The 17,020-nt window shown below is 44.1% G+C and overlaps 2 protein-coding genes across 2 annotated transcripts in view; one reads left to right on the plus strand and one right to left on the minus strand.

The window, feature by feature from the left end:
• LOC144807514 (uncharacterized) overlaps positions 1 to 6,370 on the plus strand; it is a 54,228-nt gene extending 47,858 nt beyond the window's left edge. Inside the window, exon 3 of the mRNA XM_078673152.1 lies at positions 1,109 to 6,370. Within this exon, the coding sequence (XP_078529278.1) occupies positions 2,028 to 3,434 (1,407 nt within the window). The 5' untranslated portion in view covers positions 1,109 to 2,027 and the 3' untranslated portion in view covers positions 3,435 to 6,370. The remainder of the gene's footprint in view (positions 1 to 1,108) is intronic.
• LOC144807526 (uncharacterized) overlaps positions 1 to 17,020 on the minus strand; it is a 350,873-nt gene that overhangs the window by 229,414 nt on the left and 104,439 nt on the right. The gene's annotated exons all lie outside the window — the stretch shown is intronic.

Below are 17,020 nucleotides of genomic sequence, written 5' to 3' on the forward strand. Positions count from 1 at the left end.
GGGGGGGGGGGGGGCGGTCTCACCACCACACTCATAATACGGCGGTCAGTCCGCCTGGATGGTGGCAGTTTGACCGCAACCGTGAGTACGGCGATCATGAGGGCAGTCGCACTCATAGAAAGACTCTTAATAAGCTGCAAGGTAAAGGCGGGAGTTGGCATTTGAACTGATCCAGTGTGAACAGGAAAGCATTGTGGAAAAAGGTATCTGGAGTTACCTTTGTCATATATACTTCCTAAAGAGCTACCTTTGTCATGTATACTTCCTGAAGAGTTACCTTTGCTATACACTTCCTGAAGAGTTACCTTTGTTATTCACTTCCTGAAGAGTTACCTTGGTTAAATACTTCCTGAAGAGTTACCTTTGTTGTACACTTCCTGAAGAGTTACCTTGATTAAATAATTCCTGAAGAGTTACCTTTGTTATACACTTCCTGAAGAGTTACCTTTGTTGTACACTTCCTGAAGAGTTACCTTGGTTAAATAATTCCTGAAGAGTTACCTTTGTCATGTATACTTCCTGAAGAGTTACCTTTGCTATACACTTCCTGAAGAGTTACCTTTGTTATACACTTCCTGAAGAGTTACCTTGGTTAAATAATTCCTGAAGAGTTACCTTTGTTATACACTTCCTGAAGAGTTACCTTGGTTAAATAATTCCTGAAGAGTTACCTTTGTCATGTATACTTCCTGAAGAGTTACCTTTGCTATACACTTCCTGAAGAGCTACCTAAGGTAGATACTTCCTGAAACTGAATTAACGGCAGCGCTTCCTGATTCCTCTCTTTTTCCACAATCTGTTCTGTTTAAATGAAATCTTGTCCATGTATATCTGCCTAAAACTCTACCTGTAGCACGAGTGCTCTGTGGCTGCCCTTTCTTTAGTAAGTTACTCAGTGAATAATGGTAAATCACTATCTTTTCAGAAGTAAATACAATGTGACATGTTCAACCACAGTTTTAATGAAATATCCATGTATGGTAAAATGTTCCTCACTAAATTTCAAATATGGTAGAGAAGAGATGTCTTATCCAGCTGGTTAAATATTGTGTATTCACATTCTATTACATTTGCATTTAGTAATATTACATTTCTTTACATCCAACAGAGAATAAGCCTTAAATGCAAGGATTGATTATGAATAATGAAGATAACACATCAAACCTGCAAAAATTATCAAAAATAAGGAGCTCCAAAAACATCAGTGCAATCAGAGGCAGAGGACAGATCCAGGAAGACGAAGTCAAAGGCAATTCAGTGAGTGTCCGAGTCTGAGATCTGCACCTCGACACCCCAAGACGAAGAAATGACCACAACAAAACCAAGACAACAAAACTGACAAACCACCTGCTGTATAAACAAGCGTCCAACACCAGCTTTGATCATGAGGCCGGTATGAGAGTTGGAGGAAGGTCTTGTGTCTATTTGGGATCCATAGCTTGGAACAAACTCCCTCCTCAGCTTTGAGCTGTTAGTATCATGATAATGTTCAAAAAAGGTTGAAATCTTGGCTTTTTGTCCATGTTTGAAACAAACTGATTTACTTTCTTTTCTGACCTGTGCTTTGCCGCGGGACACTCTTTGGAGTAGCTGTACACATTACGAGTCGCTTCACCATCATGATATGGCTAGAGCAGTGCTTCGCTATCTAAATTGGCAACAGACCACCATTCAGTGCTCTAGGTGTATTGTTAACTCTTTCTAGCCAAACCTCAGGCACCAGGGAAAAGCACAACGAAGTGGATCCTAACCACTGAAGGCTAAAGGAAAGCGGAGTTCTCCTCTCTGAAGTACAGAGTATTGTCCCAATTTGCACCTACCGGAAGGAAGATTAGGCTTTACCCGCAAGCATGCAAAGCCATTATCCAATCTAAAGATGCAATCACCCTCAAGGAAGCCTTACTGATATTATGAATGTGGCAGGTATTTAGTGAGTCTTGTATTTTTATTTTTAAATCGGAAATCACGCGTCCAAAATATAACACGCATACAGGGAATGTGAAAATAACGCAAGTAGTTTATGAACTATGCTGACCCTTCAGGAAACACGGTCAGGAGAAAAATCGTGCAATTCCACTGAATATGTCAAGAACTTTAGCCAATTAGAAACCATAAAAGAGCATCAGCAAATACACACAGGGGAAAAACCATACCATTGCAATGAATGTGTGCAGAGCTTCAGTTGGTTATCACTCCTCCAAAGACATCAAAGAATACACACAGGGGAAAAACCATACCATTGCACTGAATGTGTAAAGAGCTTCAGTCATCTATCAGACCTCCATAGACATCAGAAAATACACACAGGGGAAAAACCATACCATTGCAAGAAATGTGTGAAGAGTTTCAGTCAATTATCAAACCTCCATAGACATCAGAAAATACACACAGGGGAAAAACCATATCATTGCAAGAAATGTGTGAAGAGTTTCAGTATGTTAGCAGAACTCCAAACACATCAGAGAATACACACAGGGGAAAAACCATACCATTGCAAGGGATGTGTGAAGAGTTTCAGTACGCTAGCAAAACTCCAAACACATCAGCGAACACACAGAGGGGAAAAACCATACCATTGCAGTGAATGTGTGAAGAGCTTCAGTCAAATTACATGTCTCCGCACACATCAGAGAATACACACAGGGGAAAAACCATACCAGTGCAGTGAATGTGTAAAGAGCTTCAGTCAATTATCAAACCTCCAGATACATCAGCGAATACACACTGGGGAAAAACCATACCATTGCAGTGAATGTGTGAAGAGCTTCATTCAATTATCAAGCCTCCATACACATCAGCGCACACACACGGGAGAAAAACCATACCATTGTAAGGAATGTGTAAAGAGCTTCAGTCAATTATCAAGCCTCCATACACATCAGCGCACACACACGGGAGAAAAACCATACCATTGTAAGGAATGTGTAAAGAGCTTCAATCAAATTTCACAGCTCCACAGACATCAGAGAATACACACAGGGGGAAAACTATACCATTGCAGTGAATGTGTGAAGAGTTTCAGTACGTTAGCAGAACTCCAATCACATCAGCGAACACACACAGGGGAAAAACCATACCAGTGCGGTGAATGTGTAAAGAGCTTCAGTCTGTTAACAGGCCTCCGGAGACATCAGCGAATACACACCGGGGAAAAACCATACCATTGCAGTGAATGTGTGCAGAGCTTCAGTCGGTTAGCACATCTCCAAACACATCAGCGAACACACACAGGGGAAAAACCATACCATTGCAGTGAATGTGTAAAGAGCTTCAGTCAGTTAACAAGCCTCCGGAGACATCAGCGAACACACACAGGGGAAAAACCATACAATTGCAGTGAATGTGGAAGTAGTTTTACTTACTCTTCAGCATTAAGAAATCATCAGCGAGCTCACAAAGGGGAAACAAATCGTTTAAATGCCATGAATGCTTGAAAAGCTGAAGTCCATTATCAATCCTAAACAGGCATCAGCGAACACACGCAGAAGAAAAGCCTTCAAGTGCAATAAATGTGTGAACAAATGTAGTCAATTGTCAAGCCTATGTAGACATCAGCTTGCACTCACTCTGTAAATACCGTACGACTGTAGTGAGTGTAGAAGTACCTTTAGTGCATCTTCCGCACTAAGGATTCATCAGTTAATGCTCACAGAGAAAAATCCATTCAGGTGCAGCGAATGTGTGAATATCTTCTGTCAGTTATTAAACCTACGGATACATCAACTAACATACACAGAGTAAAAAAGAGCATTGCAATGAATGTCAGAAGTGATTTTGTCAATTGCAAACACACCTGGGGAAAACCTTACAATTGCTCTAAAAGTGTGACGAGCTTTTGTCAATTTCTGATCCTACATAGCCTCAGCGTAAACACACCTTCATTTAACTCACTTAGAAATAATCCCAGAGATGCAGTGAATTCAAAAAGAACTTAAGAACATTAACAATAATATTGACTCATCTGAGGACATAGACAGGGGCAGAACAGTGCAGTTATTGTGAGATGAAGGAATTACAGGAACAAGTATATAATTATGTTAGTTATTCAAATACCAGATGAATGAAGACTCGACTAGAAGAAATGAAGAAAACCAAAGATTTGTAGAATATTGAAAGTGTCTGTTCCCAGTGATTGTTCACTTCGGTACACATAGAAAAAACAACGTGATATAACAGGAAATCCACTGGGAGACTAGCACAATGAGGAATAAAAGAAAAGAAACACTGGTAGTTTTTATTTGGCAATGAAGAGTTACAAAGAAAAACATCCAAGTGTTCCAGTTCATGCCACCTATGAAAGTGTAGGGATGAATATGATGTAGTGTAGTTCCTATTATCCCAATAGGCTCTGCGCATTGGAATAATACCTTCAATAGTATAGGCCTAGACCAGACGTTAACTAGGTCTACTACTGTCGATATTAGACTTAAAGTTTTGGGTTTGCCAGCTAGCTCAGAGTTCACTAGAAACTTTCTCCAATAGGCAAGGAGGAGTTGAACCTCCCTGGATAGACAAGAAGGGATTTAGTTTCTGACAACCATAGAACATGACAACTTTGCTCTCCCCTAATCAAGAGTGTATCTCTAGAGTCGTGTGAACAAAAGGCAATTTATTTTACTCAGTCAGTACGTGCATTCTTAGTCTCACCAGATTGTAGAGAAAAGGAAGAGACGGGCGTGTTCAATAAAAGATGTTATTTATTGATCAGTCTCTTTTCTCATACAAGAGAAATGGATCGATATTATTGCAATACTTATGGTTAAGTAAAGTGCATACATTAAAAGCAGAAGTATAAAATAATACTGTAAAAACATTGATATGGTTTCTGAGCCATATGAAGGTTTAAAATGAATAAAATGAATACATACACATATACATTTGACTAATCGTACTCAACTGGTGTTTCTAACTACGCCTACCCCGTGTACCTGACCTAAGCCTAATACGTGGGCGGGAATAGAAAGTTACAGTTTAAGTTAAGTTTGTTTTGCCAAGTGACTGACTAAAGAATTCTCTGCAAGGGGTTATTCAGTTCTGTACCTGGAATCTAGGATGAATGAGGGATGGTATCTCTCGTCTCTGGTCTCGATATTCCAGGCTGCCTGCGAGGGCTACCCGGAAGCGCCAGAGCTCAATCAATCAATCAATCAAGACATTTCTAGAGCGCACTACTCACCCGTAGGGTCTCAAGGAGCTGGATTTCTCGGCAGGAGAAAAGGCAGCTTCTCGTTCTCAGCGCGTCAGGAAGGCGGGGCTGCGCCAGCGGGGTCTGCTCTGCTCTGGGCTTCGGCAAGTCTGGCTGCTCCGATCTCGTCACCACCGCGTGTGTTTGCATAGGGCAATATCGGTATATTTATACCTTTAAGGTGCCGAGATTGACGTAAGGATGGACATAGATACGTCAATAAGGATGTCATACGACCTGGTCGTTAGCACATTCTTTTGCTGAAGTTCTCGGTGAAATCAAAACAATGGCCGCAGGGTTTTTCCCAGGTCTGTCATAGGTTTGATTTGTTTTGAGAACTCCGTATTCCTTATCAGGGGCTGGAGGAATATCGCTTGTCTAATTAGATGGCAAGCGTTATGACCTAATCAGAAAACACGTTCCTGTGCCGTAGTGTGGCTTTATCAGATAACGGTTCCTGCATCATGGGGGTTTTCTGCCTCATGGGATGGCTGCTAGTTAACTTGTTAACCAGAATAGGGTCAGGAATAGGGGGATCGATACAGAACCTATAGGAATACATCACAATGATTCTGCCTGCACATATTGCTATATTAGCATAAGTGAGTTAGTTGTGAAAACGCCATTTTGCTGCTTTTGCACATGACACAACATCTCTGTTTTTATAAAGACAAACTGCTTGCTTTTCCTTCACATGAGAACGGTCTGTTTTTCATATCTCTAGACTCACACTGCGACCTCAAGTCTACACAAAGTGTTCAAGGTTAAAAAAACAATGTATGCTGTTGATGCAGGTTGATCGGCCCACGCTCTAGACACAACACAAACACAGCTGCTCATTTCTAAAACTCAGGTGCTTTTAATATTGCACTGCATGCATGAGTCTAGCACTTGGAAAAAACCTTTCAATCGACAAAGAGCTGTGCTGATCTGGGATGTGATTCACTTCACCTGACTTTGGAGGTATGGGTTTCCCGGTTTTAACCTAGAGATCTTCTATTATTATAATACCTAGCTCCTATCAAGGGGAGGGTGGTACACAAGGCGCTATAGACCATTATAATATGATTTCTCCCTTTGTATTTTATGGAATTGTAACAATGTTGATTGTATTGATTTTATGCATCTTTTTACTTATGTTAGCAAAGATACTGCATCTTAGAGCACGTAGTTGAAATAAACATTTTAAACTATACAGTGTCTCTGATTGCTCACGTTGTGGACATTTATGAGAATAAAAACAAAAGAGTGGTCTTGATTCCCACTATTCCTGAGAGGTCCCAAAGTCGCTTGTTCATTGGTAGCTTCACTTTAGTACGGAGAATGAATGAGACACTGTTGCTAGTCGGATAGGGGTTCTGGGCACTGAGGTGCATTTTTGGTACACCACAATACACTGAAGTCCTGGTTTCCTGCGCATAGTTCTGTGCATGAGCTGAATTCCCGTAACATGGCACCCAAAGTCTTGATTAGTGCTCGTATCTGTCCCCAATACCCTCAACACCTTTTCCGGTTAACAGGCATGACGGATTAACCTACCTATACGAATGTGTTATAGGTTAATTCAAGCATAAGATTTATAAAAAGGTACACATTTTGAATTACTACCCTTTGTTGTACTGCAATTTATATAAATTGTTTTTCTTCTCTATGTCCTCATGGGTGATATTGACATAGCTCAGCATAGTTGGGCAGCGCTCCGGCGTCATCAGACGCAGTTTGGAGTACCAGACGATGATATGTCTGTAATATTTGTAGTGAGTGCTGATTCGGCGTTCCCCTTTGAGCTTTTCTACTATTGGGTCACGTTTCCTGCAATAAATGTGGATGAGGATACGTTTCATACATACACTCACACTGCGATTCCTGTGAACTATACTCCATATAGGACACAAGAGATTCCAATTTCGGCATGGCAGCATCGTGTTTGGTTTAATGGCACCCTGCCCCACACAGTAACTCCGGTTCGGTTAGGTCCCTTGTCAATTCCTGGGGCCACTTGGCCAGTCTTAGCCGGGTTCACACCATATCCACGTTATCTCAATGCCCCGATTGATGACTTGTGTCAACTTTATACCTCTTTTGTTGGGGTACATAGGGCTTTAGTTCAATATGTTTCTTGCAGCGGAACAAGTTGGACCGGCCGGGATGTAGATTGGTCCAGTCATGGTTAGTACGGTTAATTTAGTAATGGGCAAGCACCCTCAAACTAAGTACGATATGCCTTATTGGCTTGCCGAGAAATTTGACCCACTGGAAGCAGTGTTTCCTAATAACACTCCTGTGGAAAAACACAGGATTCTCTCAATTAGTTTGCAGAAAGACCTATTGCCAGAGGTAATAGATTGTGAGATTTGGGGTAAAGTATTTGCAGCAGAATATGCGAAGTGTTTCTGCACGCCGTCTATAAATGTCTTACCCTCTGTGATCAAGCATGTTCCGGATGAGCACAGTGCGGAGGCGGCTGTCGAGTTGAGAATGAGGCTCGTTGGAGTGTTTGACGTAGTTGCTGATCTCATCTTTTGTAATGTAAAGGGAGATGCGGTTAACTTTCAGGTGTCGAATGCTTTGCGCCTTGTCCAAGACGTTGACAAACCCGAGCGTTACCTTGAATTATTGCGGAGGCTTATAAGACCATTGGCCGCAATAGTTTGGGTGTTAAGCCTTTTGCTAAAACCGCAACTCAACCGCAGACTCAGATAGCAAAGTCTACTAAAGAGGATCATCCAAATTTTCCAAAACAGAATTGGAAGAATAAAATCAGGGGAAGCAGCAATAGAAACAGGGGTCGCGTCCGGCGTCGCCGATACCAGCGTCTACTGAGCGCATTTATGATTTGTGCAACCACGCAAGAATTAGGGCTCCTGATAGATTACAGGTTCCTCAGCAACGTTCTCCTTGTTCTTCACAGGAAACATCGCGCACAAGCTGGTGGAGGAGAACACGGCAGGGGTCAAGGTGCCCCACAAGGACGTGAGCAGCCCCGCCCGTCTGATGGTAAAGGCAAGCAGGAAGACTTGCCACGTTAACACCCTCATTTTCAGAAAAAGAAAGTTGCTGCGTTAACCGTAAGGTATGCCACGGATAGTGAGAACACAGGTTTGGATCCTGACATGGGCATTAACGCTGCTCGACAGCGCAGCGGAGGTTACAATAGTGCGGCAAGCACTGCGTCCATATCTGAAGGCGACAGCAACTGACACTTTTATCACAATGGAAACTGCTGCCAGTAGGGTGGCTCCCCCTGACAGACTATATGATATAGTTCTTTTAATAGAAGGTGACATCCAACGTGTAATAAAAGGGATTTTTTGGGAACATCTGACATTCTGTTAGGTTAGTTGAGTCAGACTGGGCCCTGCTTTTCATTTTTGCCGCTCCAAGAGGGGAGGAGGTCACCCTCCCCAGCTTTCCGCACACCGTGCCCAAGGAGCAGTCCGCAGAACTTTGCAGAAGAGTGTGCTCTGGTGCTTGCACCTGTGTTGTACCATACTCAAGTCGGTGGGATAAAATTTCTCCCAGACACGAGATTCCATTGCGGTTTATGCCACAGCCACCACCCCGCTATCTCATGCGGTGATTGGCTAAAGCCCCCGTTGCGGAAATCCTTGAACAATTAGAATATCAAGGTGTGATTGAGACATGTGTGTCACCCATAAATAATCCTCATTTCACTGTTACCAAACCTGATGGGTCGTACTGCCTGGTTTTGGATTATCTTTGTGAAACAAAGGAGTTAGGTCAATGTAGAGTATGGGGTAGACTGGGTCATAATAAACTAGAAAACACAAGAATATGTCTACACCCAATTAATTTCCAAAAACTTATTTCAGATCATAGGAGAAACACAAATGTATTGAGTTTGACCCAGTATTTTCATTTATACCTGTCTATTTTGAAAAAAAAATCATTCTTCTTTTGAACGTTTCGCAAAAAAGGAGAAAACTGTACATCCAACACATTTAAATTCCAACGTCTAACTATTTACAAACAAAATATTTACAATTCATATACACAATTATCATACATTCCACAAAAAATTCACTATACAAACACAAACAATTGAAATTTTCAATGAAGTTAATCTGAATTCATATAGAATGAAGAGACAAAGTCAAAAGGAAGGAGCACGTCCTAAAATAAGGATGACTTTTACAACCAGCCAGAGCTAGTTCAAACACTTAGTGATATTGATTGCTCCCTCAGATGTGCTGACGCGTTTCTAGTCCGAGGAAACCAGTTCCCAGATAGTCATCAGGGCTTTGTCACTTTTCTGTGTAAAATGCAGAAAAACAATAAAGTTTTAATTATCTAGCTTGAAGCCTCTATTCTTTCTGGTATTGCACTAAACTATCTATAATATGTACCTGTTGGTCTCTGATGTCTTACTCATTCCGACTACAAATGTCGCTTTATTTACAAATTGCATCAAAACACGTATTAGGAACGGCCCCTTCAGTTGCTAGAAACTACGTGTCCCATAACCCCCAGCCTAATAAAAAAAGAGTTTGAAGTGCAGACGTTTCCAAGATGGCCACCGGTCAAGCGCAATAGAGAGAGCACCCGTCCTGCTCACACATTGACAAAGGTACGTTATATAGCAAACTGGTGGGTACACAAGATTATGGGTCCAATATTGTTACAATTTCTTTTATCAGAACCTGCTTTTGAAAACAGAAGCACAGGCGAACCACTTGCCGCTATTAAGACTCTGACCCTGAAACAAAGGTAGGAATGAGTAAGATTGTATCTTCTTCCTCCTCCCCGCTTCGTGTACATAAATGAGTGGAGAAACTCTGACTTTTTCCTTCTATCACAGGCAGTCAACATAAAATGTCCTGTTTCACAGCTTGAGCCACTTCCTTGAATACAAAGATTCATAAAAAGGTTTTCCCTGAGCCTGACGATACCGTGAGAGGCCAGGACATCAGAGACACACAGGTACATATTTTAGATCATTTAGTACAATACCAGAAAGAATAGAGGCTTCAAGCTAGATAATTAAAACTTTATTGTTTTTCTGCATTTTACACAGAAAAGTGACAAAGCCCTGATGACAGTCTGGGAAGTGTTTACCTTGGACTAGAAACATGTCGGCACATCTGAGGGAGCAATCAATATCACTAAGCGTTTGAACTAGCTCTGGCTGGTTGTAAAAGTCATCCTTATTTTAGGACGTGCTCCTTCCTTTTGACTTTGTCTCTTCATTCTTTATGAATTCAGATTAACTTTTTTGAAAATTTCAATTGTTTGTGTTTGTATAGTGAATTTTTTGTGGAATGTATGGTAATTGTGTATATGAATTGTAAATATTTTGTTTGTAAATAGTTAGATGTTGCAATTTAAATGTATTGAATGTTCAGTTTTTTCCTTTTTTGCGAAACTTTCAAAAGAAGAATGACTTTTTTTTCCGAAATAGACAGGTATAAATAAAAATACCGGGTCAAACTCAATAAGTTTTTGTTTCTCCTATGATCTGAAATAGGTTTTTGGAAATTAATTGGGTGTAGACATATTCTTGTGTTTTCTGGTTTTGGATTATCGACATTTAAATTCACATTGTCGTACATGTGCGGTACAGAACACCCACAGTTCAGCTCAGCTCTCATTAACAGTCTGATGCGAAAAAGATTTAAGGTCACACGAGATATTTCAAATGGCATTTTTAGTCATAACCTGTTCTCCGTTAGTAGTCAATGGACAGCGTTCACTTGTGGCGGCAAACAAAAACAATTTAAAAGATTGGCCATGGGCTATAAAAACAGCCCAGGTGTCTTTGCTGCACGTGTCGTCTCTTTCTTAGATGGCATTGATCCTGATGCGTACTCGTACATTGATGATATTTATCTAATGGACGACGAATTATGGCCACATCTTTGACCGCATTATAGTTATGTTTGCGGACTTCGGTTATACATTTATCTTTGCAAAGTCAAACATTGCGGAGTTCACAGTGTTGTTCCTGGGCTCAACAATGAAGGTAGAGGTCTTGCACCTCACTTCCTGGAGAAATGCGCATGTTTATGGTCTCCTACAACTCTGAAAAAACTACAATCCTTGCTGGGATTTTTGAATTTCGGGCGTACTTATATTCCCTATTATGCCCAGCGTATCAAACCTCTTTATGCTTTGATACAACCAACTTTTACCAAGTCATGCTGGCTGCCTGAACGTTCAGCTATTCTGCAATTCTTGAATCTAAGTACTTATTGACTCATGATGACCACACTAACCTGGTAATAAGAATTGTGCCTGGTGCCGTGGGTTTCATGTACTTGACGTTTAATGAAAGAGACACAGTGCCTATCGCTTACAAGTCACACTTGTACACTTCGGCTGAAAAGCGATTTTCTTCTGTCGAGAAAGTCTTGACAGCTGTACATATGGCAATTCTACAAGAGAGAGCGCAGTCACAAGGAAAACACATGTTTGTTGTTACACCTTACACTGCATTTGAAGCAGTGATGAAAGCCAGTGTGCCAAATTCTAAAGTTTTATATCCTAATCGGATACAATGGGCAACTTCGTTGACATCTCCGGATGTCACATTTATCTTTGACCCCTCATTGCAAACTCAGGAGTTCTTACAGTATGAGTTTGTTCATACTGCTCCTCTGTTCATGCGCACGCTTGAGAATTAGCATTGTATCTATAACACTGACGGTTCGGCGCAACCGGCGATAGGATCTAAGCATTCTTATTCAGTGGTCTGCCCAATCGTGGCTGGTACCATGGTGAATGGAGAATTCAAGTCCGATGTCGTGCACACGCAGATATTAGGTGACTGTACCGCCCAGTTGGCAGAGCTACGTGCTCTAGTGCTTGGGTTAGTGAGAATGAGGGGTAAAAGGTCTGAGTCCCTTACTAGCCGTTTATTGAGCAATGGTCCCTCTTTTTTGTCAAGCTTACCCTCGGCATGGGGAAACCCCTAACCCCCTATTATAGCAAAGTTTGAGAAAGGTGTGTCAGGGCAAGCTTTGTTTTTTATAGTCTATTATGGAAAAATTCCAATCGCACGAGACGACTCGTACCAGCATTACACCAAAATCAGGGAATCTCTATTTATCCACAGAAAAGAACGACCAGATATACTTCTTCAACCTGATTCGTAAAGCCCTGAGGAAGCCCCAGGCCGGATGGCCATGTAAGGGGTGAAACAAGTGTTGGCTGTTCTCCTACGTACTATCACGAATATAGTAACACCTTTATTAAAACCAAAAAATTAACCATCGTGTGATTGGAATTTTTCCATAATAGACTATAAAAAACAAAGCTTGCCCTGTCACACCTTTCTCAAACTAAGCTCTAGTGTTTGCATTGAAGTTTGCTGACCCTCGTGTGACTACTTTAATTGGGAGTGACTCTTATTACTGTGTTCAGTCCTTCAATGAAAATGTATTCTTTTGGACTCAGAATGACTATCGTGATTCCAAAGGTGGCACAATTAAGCACAAGATACTATGGGTTTGAGTCGCAGAAATAAAGAACGTCTGCCTCTCGTAAATGTAATTCATACCCTTGGTCACCAGCATGTAGGAGTACACGCTGTTGGCAACAGTCTTGCTGGTGAAGCAGCAAAGACCGCAGTCGCAACATATGTAGTAGCAGCAGTTACAAGGTCCAACAGTAAGAATGATGATGACATCTTGGCAGCTATAGCTGCTACAGAGATCGGTGATAATTACCCTAAGGGTTTCCCTTCTAAATACTTTTATCATTTAAGTCCTGATAAAGTTCCCTATGTGAGAATTAACAACGTTGGTGACAGGCTGATTTCCGACTCGGACCGCAGGCTACCCTTGATAACAGTCGCTCACTAAGGCATAGCCTCGGTTCATGCTGACGTTTCAGCGTATGTCTCGATCTTACAGCAGCGTTACTGGCGGCGTGGATTGTGTAAATAAACTTGTGAATATGTCTTGTTATGTATGTCAGCAGATTAAACCTTCAACTGCTGCACGGCCGCCACAAACTCAGCTGTACATATCTAATAGACCACTTGGTTGTGTTTATTTAGATCACTGCTGACCTTTTTCTGCTGATACTGCGTATAAATATATCTTAGTTGCAGTGGATTCATGCACACGTTTTCTCTGCGTTTGGCCACAAAGGAGTGCTGATGCTCGAACTGTCATCACAGATTTGCATGTCTTTGTGGGAATTTTTGTATGTGGCACCTTCCATTCTGATCAGGTCCAGCGTTCACCTCTAAGGTGTACAAGAAAGCCATGGGGTCTTTGGGGGTGCAGGTAAAATTTTTGTCTCCATACCAGCCTGAGGGCAATTCTGTTGTGGAGTGAATGAACCGTGACTTAAAGCGATCTTTGACAGCTAGGGTTTTAGGTACTACGTGCACTAAATAAGCTTCCTAGAAGATCTCTGGGTGGGCAGACCCCTTACGAAATGCTCTTTGGCATAAAAATGTTTGTCCTGGACCTTGATGGTCTAGACATGGCGGCGACAGCCGTACCCTATGACTTAGATAATCATTCTGCTGTGTTACAGAACCTACAAGAGACTCGAGACAGTCTTGCAAAGGAACACTTGCCCTCCACATATGGAGCTGAAGCTGCTCTACAGATTCCGGTAGATTCCTGTAGTTAGCTGGCTACCCCGAGTCAGTGACCTGGTCTGTGAGAAGGTGGAGAACAAGAAGGAGTTCAGCCGCTCGTATCATGCACCCATTCCAGTGCTTGGCATGCAGGGCACAAGAACAGTCATTTTACCACCACTTCCGATTCGCAAGGGAAACAGGTACGACTCCATTGACAATGTCAAACTACAACGAGCGGCCGATTCTTCTTAGTATGACTCCTGCTGTCTCTTGTCCAGTACTGCTGAGAAATTCTGTTTTGGCCTCTGCTGACACCAACATCCCTGACCTTGCTATAGAGATGCCCACAGTCACTAATCCATTATTAAATTCGCCAGCTGGCGATCCACATGAAGTTACTGAGTATACATATCCCACGGATGTGTCATTGCCTGATGTGTAAACAAGTCTAGCTGACCAGTCACATTTTTCCTTTGACTCTGACTCTATAACATCGAGTGTACCATTGAAGTTTTCTATTTTTGTTACTTGGTTTAAAATACATTTTTTGGTTCCCCCTTGGACTTACATCTGGTTGGTTCTCATCTCCATTTTTTTGTTCATGTCGATTGGATTTGTGATGGTATTTTTTCGTCTGGTAAATGGACACTATATAACTGAACGATCAAAAATCTGATTCATTGATGGAACTTTGGCCCCACACTCCTCATCACACATCATGAAAAGAGACCAGACTTTTGTCAACATCACAGCCTAGCCCGTGCTAGATGTTATTGTATGAGATGCTGTAAAATTTCAAACTCATGGACCCACAGAGGTGATTAATGTTCCTAATGTACTTTGTGTTTCAATGGGAGATGTTGTGAAACAAAACATACAATCTGATGATTGGGATGTCCAAGCCATTGAATCTCTCTTTTCTGATTTGAAATATTATGCTACCTTTCATGCTGAGGATTTATATTTAGATTCAGCAAACTACGCTGACTTGTTCTGTTACCAACACTATGGCTATCACTTTCTGCATAATGCTAATACATTTAGAAATGTGGTTAATTACACCCAATGGGAGGGGCGTGGCCGAGAGCCGATCATGGCGGACGCTTGCTGAATTAGCTCCGTCCTCTGCCCGGTAATACAAGCTTAATATCCTGCTACCCTGATGGCCCCGACGACCCGCCCGGGTCTGCATGAGACGGAGGTGTCCGTGGGCAGCCTGGTCGGGGTCCAGCACCCGGCACAACAACTTACAAGGCGCCGAAGCACCCGAGGCGGAAGAGGCCTGCTACCAGCCCAGAAGCCGCGGCCTCGAGTGAACTGTGGGGCCGCAGAGTGAGCGACCTGCCGGAAACACTGAGCGGACGATAGGCGGAGCTGTCGGGACATCGGCGGCAGAGGTGGGGTGGTGACACTGCTTTTACCCCGGACCCTGTCAGGACACTTGGAGTGCACTCCCTGCGCAATCAGCCGGAGAGACACTTGCAGAGCGCGGAGCCGCCCTGCCGGGCAGAGCCTGGTGGAGACGGGGAGGCGACGGCCTTGACTGCTGTGCGACGGATTGGGAAGTGCCTAGTCGGAGACGGCGAGCGGAGGAGCATCGGAGCATAGCGGAGGCCACGACTTCTGGGACCCGCTCTTTTCACAGCTCCCCGACGGCTCACGGCGGTTCAGGAGGTGAGGACTGCGGGCCGATGCGGGGGTGCGCACTAACGCCGGTGAACCATGATGGCGGACTAGAGGAGCTGCCGGGGCAAGCAGAACAGGACGTTCCTAGACGCACATAAGGGGCAGGTCTGCCATAGAGGATAAGACACTACGACGTTGGAGGAGGGCCCGGTTCTTGCGGAGGTGAGGGGCGGAGAGGCGGCCGTGCTGTTCACTGCCTGGAGACCGGCTTTGAGACATAGCGTCTGGGAGAACACCCCCCCGCCACCTGGTTGATACTAGCGGTACCGGAGGCCGAGCGGCTGCGACCGCTGACATACATTGGGACTGGTGGAGTAGAGGAGGCTTTCATCGCACCTGCGGAGCACTGCAGGGTCTGTGGGAGGAGAGGACACGCCACCACGGGATCCCCCGGGGAGCCGGACGGAGGGACATTGGCTTTCCTGCTTGTGAGGGGTGGACCCCATTGAAGTGCAGTGGTCACACACGATTACGTGCATTGAGGTGCCGGTGGGGAGGCGCGTGGCCGGCCGATTTTGCCCCGGACGGCGCCAGGACAAGGGATCAGTACTTGTGTGCCACTCTCGCCTGGCCGCGGTGCGACCAACCACCACTGGGACGCAGGCCAGGCCTATTGTTATAGGCTTAATACCACCGTAGGCACGCCACGTGAGCGACTTGTCGATACCACACCACTCCGCCAGCACACGGAACACTGGCGGTAGAAGAGTCGGGAACGGCGCAGGTGGGACGCCTGAGGCACGACCTGCTGTCCGCTGGAACGCTGCCCCCCGGGGGCGCACACGCCGCCATCCAGTTGCTGAGAAACATGGTCAGGAACAGGGCCAAGATGCCTGAGAGGGGCGCTGATCTAACGCAACAGTCTACTGGCTCAGAAGATCCACTGGCCTCGTCTAATGTAGAGATGGTGCCTCCAACGGGCCAGACATCGCAGGAGGCCAAACTGGACCTTATCCTGTCAGAGATACGGGCTTCCAGGGAAGCGATGGAAACGCGCATGGACCAAATGGCGACTGGCATGTCCCTACTACGCGCTGATCACAACAAGCTGGCGGAGAGGGTCACGGAACATAAACTGGCCCTGGACGATCTGATCCCGCAACAGACGGAGCATTCCACGAAAATGGAAAACATGGAGAAGCAGCTGAAACTAATATGGGCGAGGATGGACGATGCGGAAGGGCGGGCGCGCCGCAACAATGTGCGAATACTAGGAATTCCGGAGCGGAGTGAGGGGAGGAACCCGACGCAGTTCGTAGAGGATTGGTTGAGGAACCTTGCAGGGCCGCAGGTGCTTACGCCCCTATACAGCGTGGAGAGGGCGCATAGGATACCAGGTAAACCGCCAAGGCCGGGTGCGGCACCTCGTCCTTTAATAGCTCTCCTGCTCAACTACAAGGATAGGGATATAGTCCTGCGAGTGGCAAGAGAGAAGGCGCCTATACGCTTTGAGGACAAGACTATCTCGATTTACCCAGACTTCACCCCCAGGTGCAAAGGGCCAGGTCTACGTTCCTGCATGTGAAGAGACGCTTGCGGGACAAGAACCTGAAATATGCCTTACTGTTCCCAGCCCGCCTGAAAATAATTCACAA

This window comes from Lissotriton helveticus, chromosome 1_2 (assembly GCF_964261635.1).
Source record: "Lissotriton helveticus chromosome 1_2, aLisHel1.1, whole genome shotgun sequence".
NCBI classification, from domain to species: Eukaryota; Metazoa; Chordata; class Amphibia; order Caudata; family Salamandridae; genus Lissotriton; species Lissotriton helveticus.